This window comes from Equus asinus, chromosome 8 (assembly GCF_041296235.1).
Source record: "Equus asinus isolate D_3611 breed Donkey chromosome 8, EquAss-T2T_v2, whole genome shotgun sequence".
NCBI classification, from domain to species: Eukaryota; Metazoa; Chordata; class Mammalia; order Perissodactyla; family Equidae; genus Equus; species Equus asinus.
The window spans coordinates 76352619-76364819 of record NC_091797.1 but is presented as its reverse complement, the minus strand read 5'-3'; the positions used below and the strand labels follow the sequence as shown (position 1 = coordinate 76364819).

At 50.8% G+C, this 12201-nt stretch overlaps 1 protein-coding gene across 6 annotated transcripts in view; it reads left to right on the top strand.

Annotated features, from left to right (window-relative positions):
• The window catches only part of LRRC43 (leucine rich repeat containing 43), a 29368-nt gene that overhangs the window by 9681 nt on the left and 7486 nt on the right, over positions 1–12201 (top strand). For 4 of the 6 annotated variants that reach the window (XM_044775939.2, XM_014858733.3, XM_014858730.3 and 1 more), the window contains exons 3-12: positions 727–837; positions 2271–2410; positions 4602–4840; positions 5472–5659; positions 6243–6478; positions 8137–8278; positions 8454–8579; positions 8684–8872; positions 9330–9360; positions 9494–9529. In XM_044775939.2, the coding sequence (XP_044631874.1) occupies positions 727–837; positions 2271–2410; positions 4602–4840; positions 5472–5659; positions 6243–6478; positions 8137–8278; positions 8454–8579; positions 8684–8872; positions 9330–9360; positions 9494–9529 (1438 nt within the window). Of the gene's footprint in view, positions 1–726; positions 838–2270; positions 2411–4601; positions 4841–5471; positions 5660–6242; positions 6479–8136; positions 8279–8434; positions 8580–8683; positions 8873–9329; positions 9361–9470; positions 9530–12201 lie in introns of those variants that run through there. The other 2 variants (XM_070515963.1, XM_070515964.1) reach the window with 2 other exon arrangements.

Genomic DNA, 12201 nt, shown 5'->3' with positions numbered 1-12201 from the left:
CTTAATTTAAACTGTGGGGACCAGGGGTTGGGGGCGTTGGCATAGTACTATATTAATTTCTGGTACTGAAAAGCCTTCTTTACTTATATCCGTAACAGAGCCCCAAAATTGCACAGGAACTTGGTCTCGGCCTTCCTGAGCTTGCTTCTCCTTTCCCGGAGAAACTGAATTTACACAGTCCTGGGGCATGAGGAGAGGGAGCAACCTGTGCCAGGTTGCCTGGGATTCTCCTGGTGTTAGCACTGGGAACCCCTCAATCCTGGGCCTGCTGGCACAGTTGGTCACCTTAGAAAAGAGAGCCTAGCCAGGAAGGGCCTCTGATGTCTTTGAGGCCACAGGGAACTGAGGATTCATGGATGGGCCCCTGAAGCTTCTGGTCTGACCCTGCTGTGTAAACTTATAGTCTTAGTGTTCACTGTGGCTCCGGGGTAGACAGCAAAGAAGATGGGGTTCCTGCCCTCAGGAGCTCACAGACCAACACAGGACACTGAGCTGGAAGTTGTATAACCCCTACAGTCAGAGGAGGGGGTGAGAGTTGAAGAGGTGAGAGGTCACTGCAAGGATGAGGCACTTGGATCCTGGCAGAACAATGCAGGAAAGGCTTCCAGGAGAGGGGAGGGGTTCGGGGGGTTGGGAGGTAAGTCTCTGAAGATGGGTAAGACTTGGCTTCTGCTCCAGTGCAGCCTTGCCCACGGGAGCTCTTAGCTACCTTTTCTTCCCTTCCAGGTGAGCCTGGTGGATAAAGACCTCCTGAAATTTACGAAGCTGGAAGAGTTGATCCTGAGTGCTAATCGAATCAAGGAGATCGACGCCGTCAATCTGCCCCCCACTCTCAAGGTAAAGGAGCCCAGGGCCCTGCCCGGCCCTGCCCCATGCACAGAAGCTTTGGCCATTGCGGCTATGTCCTAAGAGCCAGCGCCAGGCTTTTAAGACATAGACCAGATTCCTCAAAAAGTAGAGTTTCCATATGACCCAGCAATTCCATTCTTAGGTATGTGCCCAGATGGATTGAAGGCAGGGACTCAAACAGATTCTTGGATGCCATGTGCATAGCAGCGTTATTCACAATAGCCAAAAGGTGGAGACAACCCAAGTGTCTATCAGTAGATGAATGGACAAATAAGATAAACATGCCTGTCCATACAGTGGAATATTATTTAGTCAAAGAAGGAATGACCCGTGCTCCAACATGGATGAACCTTGAAAACATTATGCTGAAAGAAAGAGGCCAGACACAAAAGGCCGCATACTAGACGGTTCCGCTTACATGAAATATCTAGAAGAGGCAAGTGCACAGAGATTGAAAATAGATTGGAGGTTATGACGTGCACGGGGCGGGCAATGGGGAGTTATTGCTTAACAGGCACAGAGTTTCTGTTTGGGTGATGAAAAGTTTTGGAGATAGCTTATGATGATGACTGTCCGACAATGTGAAAGTACTTAATGCCCCTGAATTGTATGCTGAAAAGTGGTTAAAATGGCAAATCATGTTATGTATATTTTACCACAATAAAAAATTGTTTAAAAAAATGTAGGCCAGAGAGCCGGCCTAGTGGCATAGTGGTTAAGTTCGTGCACTCCACTTCAGGGCCCTGGGGTTCACAGGTTCAGATCCTGGACACGGACCTACATGCTGCTTATCAAGCTATGCTGTGGCAGCATCCCATATACAAAATAGAGGAAGGTTGGCCACGGATGTTAGCTCAGGGCCAATCTTTCTCACCAAAATGAATGAATGAATGAATGACTGTAGGCCAGGCTTTATTATGAGTCTTCAGCTGAGCATGTCAAAATGGTCTCAATTTTAAATTAAATGTTGACATTAGTAGATTTAGTGGCAGAAGGGACTCAGAAATATGGCTCAATGCCATTCTCAAGAAAAAACCAGGCAGGGCCTTGGTGGAGAAAGGCGAGTGTTGGCTGTTATCTTTGAGTTTATTCCTATTCCTTCCGGGGTCCCTTTGGCTTTCCCAGAGATGCATTGCCAGGGGTTGACAAGTTGCCAAGATGTTATTCGTGTCCCCTCCCACCCTCTCCAACATCACCTCCCATTCCAAACTTTAAAGTTTCCTCCACAAAAGGAAAAGAAACTTTCCAACACCTGCCGTAGGCATACTTTCTTCCCGGATGTTTGAAAGGGAGTCCAGTTGGACGCAGGGAGGCGTGGCATGAGTGAGTCATAACTTCTCCCCTCGGTGTCCCAGGTGGAAGGAAGGCTGGGGACTCAGTGGGACTGGCCTCACAGGCCCTGTCTCTCTGCTCTGTCGCAGGTGTTGGAGCTCTACGGCAATGAGGTCACCAGCATGGAGTGTCTGTGTGCCCGCCCACCCCCGTGCCTCCAGCACTTGGGCTTAGGTCACAACAAACTTCTGGGCCCCTTGGAAAGTCTGTATGTCACCGCGGATCACTGGTAACTCAAGAGCCCCAAATGGAAAGAGAGAGGAAGCATTAAGCCTTAGATCTGGGTGATTCTACCCTGGCGGCTTGACGATCCCAACTTTGCTCTTTGCTATAAGAACTCCTGGTTGGCGGCCAACTCCAGACCTAGGATTTATTTCTCTGACCCAATAAAAAATCCCACTGAAGCCCAGCAGCGGGTACCAAGAGGTAGTGGGAGTGAGTGAGACCTTTGGCTTTGATGCCGTGCTTTAGCGTGGGGACTTGGGCACTGGTGACGTTTGGGCTGGATCATTCTTCGCTGTGGGGCTGTCTTCTGCACCGTAGGCTGTTGAGCAGCATCCCTGGCCTCCACCCACAGATGCCAGGAGCACCCACCCACACCGATTCTCGCAACCAAAATGTTTCCAGACAGTGCCAAATGTCCACTAGGGGGCGACACTGCCCCAAAGTGGGCACCGCTGCCCTGCGTGCGGACAGCTCTGGGTGGGATCTGGATGTCCCACTGGGATTGAAAGGTCAGTGTGCATTTGAGGTTGTGCAGGATAGTCACCTCCCAGTTATTGATGTCTGACTTTGTCTCCTTGGTGGGTGAGCAGTGGGAAGCTGAACACCCTGGATCTGAGAAGTAAGAGGGGATCAGACCCCCCTGTGAAAGGCCATTAGAGGAAGGGGGGCCAGGAAGGCTTGTCAGAGCATGCTGGAAGATTCCCAGGGTTTCAGCATCCTGGGTAGCACTTCCATGGGCTTAGGCTCGCTGTCGTTCCCTTCACAGCCCGGAAGGGGCAGAAGGCGAGGGTCAATGTCACTTCCCTGCTCTCCTGGGTGACCTAGGAATGCTCTCCTGGGTGACCCGACCATGTACACTCTTGGAAGGTTCCTCTCTCTCACCGTAATTTCCTCCTCCCTCCTCCTGCTCTTGGCCAAGCTGCCTCTACAGTCTTGGCTGCATACGATTCGGGACCCCTTGTCCATAGACTGTAGCTGTCAGGGAACATAGCGCAGGAAGGAGACGACACTTTGGACTTCCTCTGACAGCTGGCTTCAGACTCGTGCTGTGGACTGAGTACCAAGTGTTCTGATTTTTCATTTGGAAAACACGCTCACCATGAGGTAACCCGCTTAAAGCTCGGTGTGGATTTCGTGGAAACATATATGCGGAACCTCCATCTTTCACTGTTTTGAGATTAAAAAGAGGGTACACTTCTTGTGAATCAGTGTTGCTGGTGTTTCCCCCAGTTCTCTTGAAGAAGGCTGATTTGGGGTGACGTCTGCGTGCTGGTCCCCACAAAGCAGTCTTCCAGTGTATTTCCCGTTGACTATGTGGCCAACACCACGGGCAGGACGGGCCCGGGAGGGAGGGGAGGAAGACGCAGTGAGGTACCTGAGTTCCGTCCGGGGGCCCGTCGGCTGTGGTTATGGAAGGTTGTGCTGAGGGGGCGCCCCCTTGTGTTTTTGTGCCTCTGTCCTCAGAGCTGGAATCAGTTTGCTTTCTAGTCTGTGCAGGAAAGCCGCCCGACTCTCGTCCTGGCCTTCTTCACTGGGCTGAGCTGGCGGGCGCCTCCTTTGTCCTCACTGGCATCTTCTTCTTCACCTGAGGGCCCCAAGAAGTGAACCAGATAGCTTCCTGTGGTCATGCACATGCCCGGCCTTGGAAAGTGCCCTCCGGCCTCTAGACCCCTCAAGAGCCTCCAGACCGTCTTTCAAGGGCCCCGTATCTACCCAGCTCTCCGTCCTCACCCATTGCTCCTCCCCACTGTGGCTTCCCTCTGTCTTCCTTGCCAGTCTGTCAGTCTTTGTTGAGAACCTTCTAGATGTACAACACCCTGTCAGGCTCTCCAGGAGAGACCAAGATGTTTAACTGAAAAGAGAAGATCCCTATAAATAGAAGTCAGGTGGTGGCAGGATGTGACGGGGCCGTCTGCACCACGGTGAGGATGGCAATGTCGCGGAGAGGGGACAGTAGAACCAGGAGGTCCTTCCGGAAAGGGGGTCGACTTGGGTCAAGGGCAGCACAAGGCGTGTGATTCAAGGATGGGCAGTCTCCCCTCCTGCTCTTAGTATCAAGCCTTCCGTCTGTCCTGGACACGGGGTGCTGGGGGATGCTGGGCAGGACAGGCCAGGCAGCAAGACCACAGGTCCCTGTCACCAGCCCTTTGCTCACCTGGCCTCTTGACTCCTGAACAGTCCTGCTCACCTTCTAGGCCCACCCTCGTCTCTCTGGACCTGGGCTTCAACAACCTGACGGACCTGCAGAGCCTGATCGCCAGCCTCAGCACGCTCCAGCACCTGCGGCTGCTGGTGCTTCAGGGGAACCCGCTGGCCCTGGTGCCCTACTACAGAGGCTTCACCATCGACAGCCTGTCCCGGCTCTGTGTGCTGGACGACATCACCGTGTCTCCCAATGAGAAGCACCTGTTCCGGGACCTCAGCCACAGTGGGGGTGAGGGTGCTGATGTGCACGGCGGAGGGGAACCGGCATCTGACATCCTACTGGGGGCGTGTGCCCATCTGTCCCCACAACTCCCCTAGTCAAGTGTAGCTCACCTCCTTGGTCAGAGCGCTCTCCCAGATTTTGATCCCTGTGGTTGAGATTTGGGGACAGGAGTGGTAGGGAGGTTGGGACCACTGTGGTCCCTTCCCTTCTGAGGCAAATGGGAAACATTCGTTACATCAGTTTATTCACTTCCATGGTGGCCTGAGATCACCCCCTTGTGGCCCACGCCACAAGCTGCAGGAGAGCCTTCTCAAGGTCAGGGTGACAAAATGCATAACATAGCTACACCGGCTTAGTGCCAGACACCTGCTCAGGTAACATGTATTCTTGATCTGTACCCGTCCTGCAAAGCAGCTACTGTCATTCCCATTATACAGAGCAAGAAACAGGCTTAAGAGGGGTGTCTTACCGAAAGGAGACTTACTAAGTCGCTGTTGGAACGTAGAACAAATTTGCAATCTGCAAACTCTGAGGCTCAGCCCTGCATGGATGCTAGGCTCGCCCCGCCCTCTCGTGCTGTTTGTCTTGCAGCTTCTGTCTCAGTGGCTCCCCTCACTCCTGCTCGTTCCCCCTACAGATCTCCTGCCACGCGAGGCACAGTTTGTGGTGACTATTGGAAATGTCAGAGGGGTCCCCGACACCTCTGTCCTAGATCCAGAACCAGGGCCCCAAGGCCCTTTTATCACTTACAGCTATTATGTGACCTACGATTTTGTGGAAGATGAAGAAGATGAAGGAAAAAAATATGGTGGCGTGCTGGCTGAGGTGTGTGCCTTTCCTGAGAATATGGGGGCCTCTACTTGGGGGTCCATGGGATCTCCTGTGCAGGCAGAACAGCTTCTTGGGGACCAGGAAATCCCTTAACATGGGTCTTTCTGATTCATACCTGTTCCGAGCAGAGAACTGGCTTCCGCTCAGCCCCTTGCTGCAGCTGGAGTAATTCTCATCCGTGCTTACCCCTTCTGTCCGCCTTGAAATAGGAGCCTAACAAGCGAGCAGCCCAGAATTTCACTTCTAGGCTGATGCTCCCAGCCCCATTCTCCAGCTCCCCTGCAGCTCCCTTCTCCTTCCCATCGAAGTGAAACCCGAGGATGTCGTCTGACCAGGAGAAATGTGGGCATCTCTTATTTCATGCGGAAGTTGTTATTTTTGCTGTTTTTACTCTAACATAGATCACTCAAGAAACAAGACTGGCATTTTTTTTAAACTTCCTGCAGCCTAACTTCACGTGTTTGCTCATCTTCCAATTCATCCAGACACTGATACCTGTGCACACACGTTCACATTGCGTCAGAGGAGAAGTCTGAAGAGAGCAGCCCTGGACGGGTTTCTCTGTCTTCTCTGGCAGATTGTCAGTCCCTCTCTCATCATGGAGCAGTTAGGCGAGGAGTTTCCTGAAGAGGTCATCGGAGAGGCTGAAGGCTCTCTAGAGTCTGGGCTGACTACCCAGACCCAGTCGGGAGAGCTGGAGGAGGAGTCCCTCGTCTCGGGCGGGTCGGCACCCTTGCCCAGGTTGACAGACTCCGCAGAAGAGTTGGCCAAGTTGCGGCCGCTTACAGATCCCCGGCTCTGCCCATCCCCAGGGTAAGGATGGAGACCTGGCTGGGAGCGGTGCCCGGGGTCACCGGGGTCACAGCGAGCTCAGACCTGCCTGCCTCCTCCCAGGAGCCCACTCTGAACAACTATGGCCACGCTCTCTCGGTAGAGGGACCCTCCAGGCCATTAGCCCGGCGGGTGCATTTGGGTTGAGTGTTCCACTTCTTTCCTAGACTCCTCACCTTCCACTCAAAGGGCAGCTCCACCTCCTTTCCCTGAAAGGCCAAGGTTTTCTGAATGATCGCATTTCTTTGTCCACAGAGAGATAAGAAATGGACAGCCTTTTCATTTCAGCCCTTAAGATTGAAACCCTTTTCGGTTTAATCTTTTAATTCATCTAGAACTTATTCTGACATCTAACGTGTGGTATGGGTCTTCAGCCCTGAGTCCTGGGTTCTTGCTTGTCTCAATAAGTCCAATCTAGTCCATCCCACGGGCTTCATATGTATCACACATTTTCTCTTATTTTATAAAGAATCTTTTTTGAAGTTGAAGAATTTTATAGGAACTTAGAGTCAGTTCTCAATGAGTATTGGTTTGGGTTTATTTATTTATTTTTTACAAAATTCCCGCTTTCAGCTTTTGTTGTTACGTGACTCTTTTGGTGACCAGAGTACAGAAAACAAAACGTGTGACTGAGATCCAGTTCACTGAGCTTTCGTCTCACTCGGACTCTGCTGCTGACGCCCTCAAGGAATCTGGGAAACTAGCTTCTCTTAAAAAAGAATCATTTAATAAAAATTATTTAAAACCTCAACTGAAAGTAAACAGTACAGGCTTGTTGGGAATCTGGGTGAGCTAAAATTGCCCACACGCAGTGCCACCGTTCCCACTGGTGACAGAACAGAGGGAACAGCTGTCCTTGCTGCTGGAGAGAAGGCAGTGATGGAACCAGCCAATTCTGTGCCAGGGGGCTGGGTTAATCTCAGCCGACGATGCTTTTGCTGTTGTTTTAATTTTTGGAAAGACTAACAAAAAAGTAAGAGCCACAAATAATTCTACCACTTTAAAAATTACGTAAATTAGAAAAAAAATTTCCTCCCCTCATCTGTCTAACTCATCCCAGAGTATTAATTACTTTATTTGTTTATTTTTTTAAGATTGGCACCTGAGCTAACATCTGTTGCCAATTTTTTTTCTTCTTCTCCCCAAAGCCCCCCAGTACCTAGTTGTATATTCTAGTTGTGGGTCCTTCTGGTTGTGCTATGTGGGACGCCACCTCAGCACGGCCTGATGAGCGGCGCCATGTCTGCACCCAGGATCCGAACCAGCGAAACCCTGGGCCGCTGCCACGGAGCGTGCAAGCTCAGCCACTTAGCGGTGGGGCCAGCCCTAATTCACTTTTTTACTACTACTTTGCTGAAGTTTTAAAAACTTTTGATTTGTGTTTGGTTGGTTTCCATCGCTGTTCAGTACACAGTCGTGCCCCAGGGGGAAGGCTCCAGCTGGCAGTTGTGGTTTTGCTTTCTCCTCTGTGCCCATATCCCTCCCGCCTTCTAGCCCCGCCCTCCTGATGGTGCTGGGCCCTCAGGGTCACGCTGTGCACGTGTGTGAACGTCTTCTCAAAGGGCCCTCACAGCTTGGTCCCTGGTCCCGGCCACAGCCCCCTAGGTAATGGCACAATGTCTTCATGTCCCCTCCCCAAGGACAGTTCTCTTCAGCACAGTCCGCAAGCCCTGGGCAGAAGTCATCCCCTGTAACTATGAGATGCAGCACACCCTCAAGGACCTGGTGCCACTCAAGGCCTTCCTGCTGGCCGGAACCACGGTGACCGTCGTGGAGGAGAAGGTGAGCAGCTGGAAGTCACCGTGACACATTGCCCCCATTCTCCTCTGTGCTGGTTTTCTGTCAGGGCATCTATAGCCCCCCTCCCTTGTTGGCTGGTCTCAGTGCCTTTTCCAGAAAGATCCCAGCCAGCCCCAAGGGGCCCTCTGTTCACTCAAGGCCGCTTGCTGTCCCCTAGGTTCTCTCCTGGCCTGCGGGGCTGCCTCTTGTCGATGCTTCCTTGTCTGCCAGGAAAGGAAAAGGGGAGAAGAACAAGAAAGACAAGAAGGGAACAGATTTGAATGGGGGAAAAGAGGTGGCTAAGGTACCAGCCAGCGGCCGCCGGGTGCTACCTTGGGGCAGTGGCAACGGACCCTCTCGCCACGGTCCCTGCCCGGCCCTGTCCACCTTCCTGGCCTCTCCCCACAGGACCAGAAGGGATCCAAGAAGAAGAAAGAGCTTCCTAAGGACCTCCAGCAGGACCCGCCCATCCTGCGCGTGCTGGGCAGCGGCGCAGTGGTCCTGGAGCCGCTGCTCGTCGGGGAGCCGCTTGTGTCCACCGTGTGCAACTTTGGGGTGATCCGCACCTTGGAATCTGACAGGCTGACGTTTCTCAGGGTACAGTAGGGCCCCTGCCATACCCCTCCCCACAGAACCGGTGCTGAGTGAGGAAAGGCCTTCAGGCCAAGTGGTGGGAAGGAGGGGGAGACGGGCTGGGGGAGGAGGGGCTCGGAGCCCCCCGGACCCGCTCCAGAAGCCCCAGCAACCGCAGGGCCCCAGTGCACAGGAAGGCCAGGGAGAAGGAGGGCCTCTCCTTGGGTCACGCAGCCAGGCTGCCAGGCTCCCAGCTCTGCGGGTTCCTGACACGCTGAGCAGCCTTCTCAGGTGCGAGGAGCCAGGCAGGTGGGCGGGTCAGGCCAGCTCCTCCCTAGGAGACCCCGCCCTGCCTTCCTGGACCAGGAGAGGCCCTGGAGGGGGCAGGAGCCACCCCCAGATGGCACTGGAATCTGCATCCCCCCTTTCCCAGCATCCCCCAACTCCAGTGAGCATCTCTTTTTGTGCTTCTTTCTCTCAGGACTCAAAGAAACCTAAGAAAGCTAAAAAAGGTGAGAGCCAATGACAGTAAGTGAGCGGGGAGTGTTTACTGAGGACCTGCCTTGGTCTGTTTGGGCTACTATGACAGAGTACCGCAGGCCAGGCGCCTTATAAACAACAGATGTTTATTTCTCAACGTTCTAGAGACTGGGAAGTCCAAGACCAAGCCAGGAGCGTCAGGTAAGGGTCCTGTTCCTGGTTCATAGCCGGCACCTTCTCGCTGTGTCCTCATGTGACGGAAGGGGTGAGGGATCTCTTTGGACCCTCTTTTATAAGGGCACTAATCCCATTCATGAGGGTTCCGCCCTCATGACTTAATCACCTCCCAAAGACCCCATCTCCTAATACCATCACCTTTGGGGGTTAGGATTTCCACATATGAATTTTAGGGGGACACACATTCAGACCATAGCAGGACCTGCTGAGGGATCAGCCTGATTTCAGACCAAAGGAATGGATGGTTGAAGAATCGTATCTTCTGGTCAGTGGGAAGGCCATGCCCACCCAAAGGACACACTCTGTGTCTTTGCAGCCCTGAGACAAGAGCGGCCTGCTGCAGGTTACACTATGGGCAAGAAAGCATTCCGGGGTAGGAGCCAGGTTGAGGTGGAAAAGGGGGGTCAGAGGTGGGACTGGCCCAGGGTCTTTGGGGCTCAGAGGTTGCTTGGTTCCTGCGTCAGGTCATTAGCCCCAATTTGCTGTCTCAGGAGCCTGAATTTGTTCTATGTTCGATGGGCAGCCACTGAAGTGTCTGAAATAGATAAAATTTAGGTCTGAGGTTTAGAAAGAACTGTCTGGCTTGGAGGGAGAGATAGGAGACAGGGAGACCAGCTGGGAGGCTGCTGCAGAAGAATAAGGCCGGTCATAGCAGCATCACTCACAATAGCCGGAAAGTGGAGACAGCCCAAAAGGCCATCGACAGATGAATGTGGTCCATCCATATAATGGGATATTATTTGGCCACAAAAAGGAATGAAGGACTGACACCTGCTACACCATGAATGAGTCTTGAAAACATGATGCTAAGGTGAAGAAGCCAGACACAAAAGACCACATATTGTTGATTCCATATGTATGAAATGTCCAGAACAGGCAAATCCATAGAGACTGAAAGCGGATTAGTGATTGTCAGGGGCTGGAGGAGGGGGGATTGGGGAGTGACTGCTTAGTGGGTCGGGGTTTCCATTTAGGATGATAAAAATGTTCTGGAATTAGATAGCAGCGATGATTGTACAACATTGTGAATACGCTAGAAACCACTGAACTGTAGTTTTGGGGGTTTTTTGGTGAGGAAGACTGGCCCTGAGCTAACATGTTTGCCAGTCTTCCTCTACTTTGTATGTGGGATGCTGCCACAGCACAGCTTAATGAACAGTGTATAGGTCTGCACCTGGGATCCGAACCCACGAACCCCCGTCCACTGAAGCGGAGTGTGTGAACTTAACCACTACACCACTGGGCCGGCCCCTGCACTGTAGATTTTAAAATGGTTAAAATGTTGAATTTTATCTCAATGAAAAAATATTCACCTAACAAAAGGTATAAGGCAAGAAATGATAAGGGCCAGGATTTAGGTGTTGGTGCAGAGATGGTGTGAACACTTTCCCAGATTTTTTCTTGTAGTTGATTTCTAGTTTCATAGCATTATGGTCAGAAAAGATGCTGGTATGATTTCAGTCTTCTTCAATTTATTGAGGCTTGCCTTGTTTCCCAACATATGGTCTATCTTTGAGAGTGTTCCTTGTGCACTTGAGAAGAATGTGCGTTCTGCCGATATTGGATGGAGTGCTCTATACATTTCTGTTAAGTCCATCTGGTCTAGTGTTTCATTTAGTTCCATTATTTTCTTATTGATTTTCTGTCTGGTTGATCATCCATTGATGAAAGTGGGGTGTTCAGGTCCCCTACTGTTATTGTGTTGCTGGTAATCTCTCCTTTTAGGTCAATTAATAGTTGCTTTATGTACTGGGGGCTCCTGTGTTAGGTGCATATATATTTATAAGTGTTATGTCCTCTTGGTGGAGTGTCCCTTTTATCATTATATACTGCTTCTCTTTGTCTCTCATTGCCTTTTTTATCTTGAACTCTGCTTTGTCTGATATAAGTATGGTAACACCTGCTTTCTTTTGTTTGCCGTTAGCTTGGAGTATTGTCTTCCATCCCTTCGTTCCAAGCTTGTGTTTGTCTTCAGAGCTGAGATGTGTTTCCTGGAGGCAGCATATTATTGGGTCTTGTTTTTCAATCCATCCAGCCACTCTGTGTCTTTTGATTGGGGAATTCAATCATTTACATTTAGAGTGATTATTGACATATGAGGGCTTAATGCTGCCGTTTTATCACTGATTTTCTGGTTGTTCTGTATTTCCCTTGTTTCTCATGCCGTGTATTTCAGAGTGCCAATTCAGTTTGGTGGCTCTATGATGGTTTTCTCAGTTTTATCTTTATTTGTCACTTGTGTCTCTCTTCTGACTTTTTGTTTAGTGGTTTGTGAGGTTTGTATAAAAGATCTCATAGATGAGCTAGTCTGTTTTCTGATAGCCTCTTATTCGCTTAGTCTAAGCAGGTTCCATTCCCTTCCTCTTCCCCTTCTAACTTGCTGTCACAATTTATTCTGTTTTTTTTTGTTGTTGTAAGTTTGTGGTTAAAATGAAGTGATTATATTTATTTTGATGTTTTCCTTCCCTTTATCTTTAGAGTTATAATGAAGTATTTGTTAATCCGTTCTGATAGAAAGTTGCAATTTTCTGATTTTGCCTGCCTATTTATCTCCTTGCCCAAGGCTTTGTAAGCCCTTTCTTCGTCTTTTTTTTCAGGTATGAGGGCCTTCTTGATCATATCTTGTAGGTGGGGTC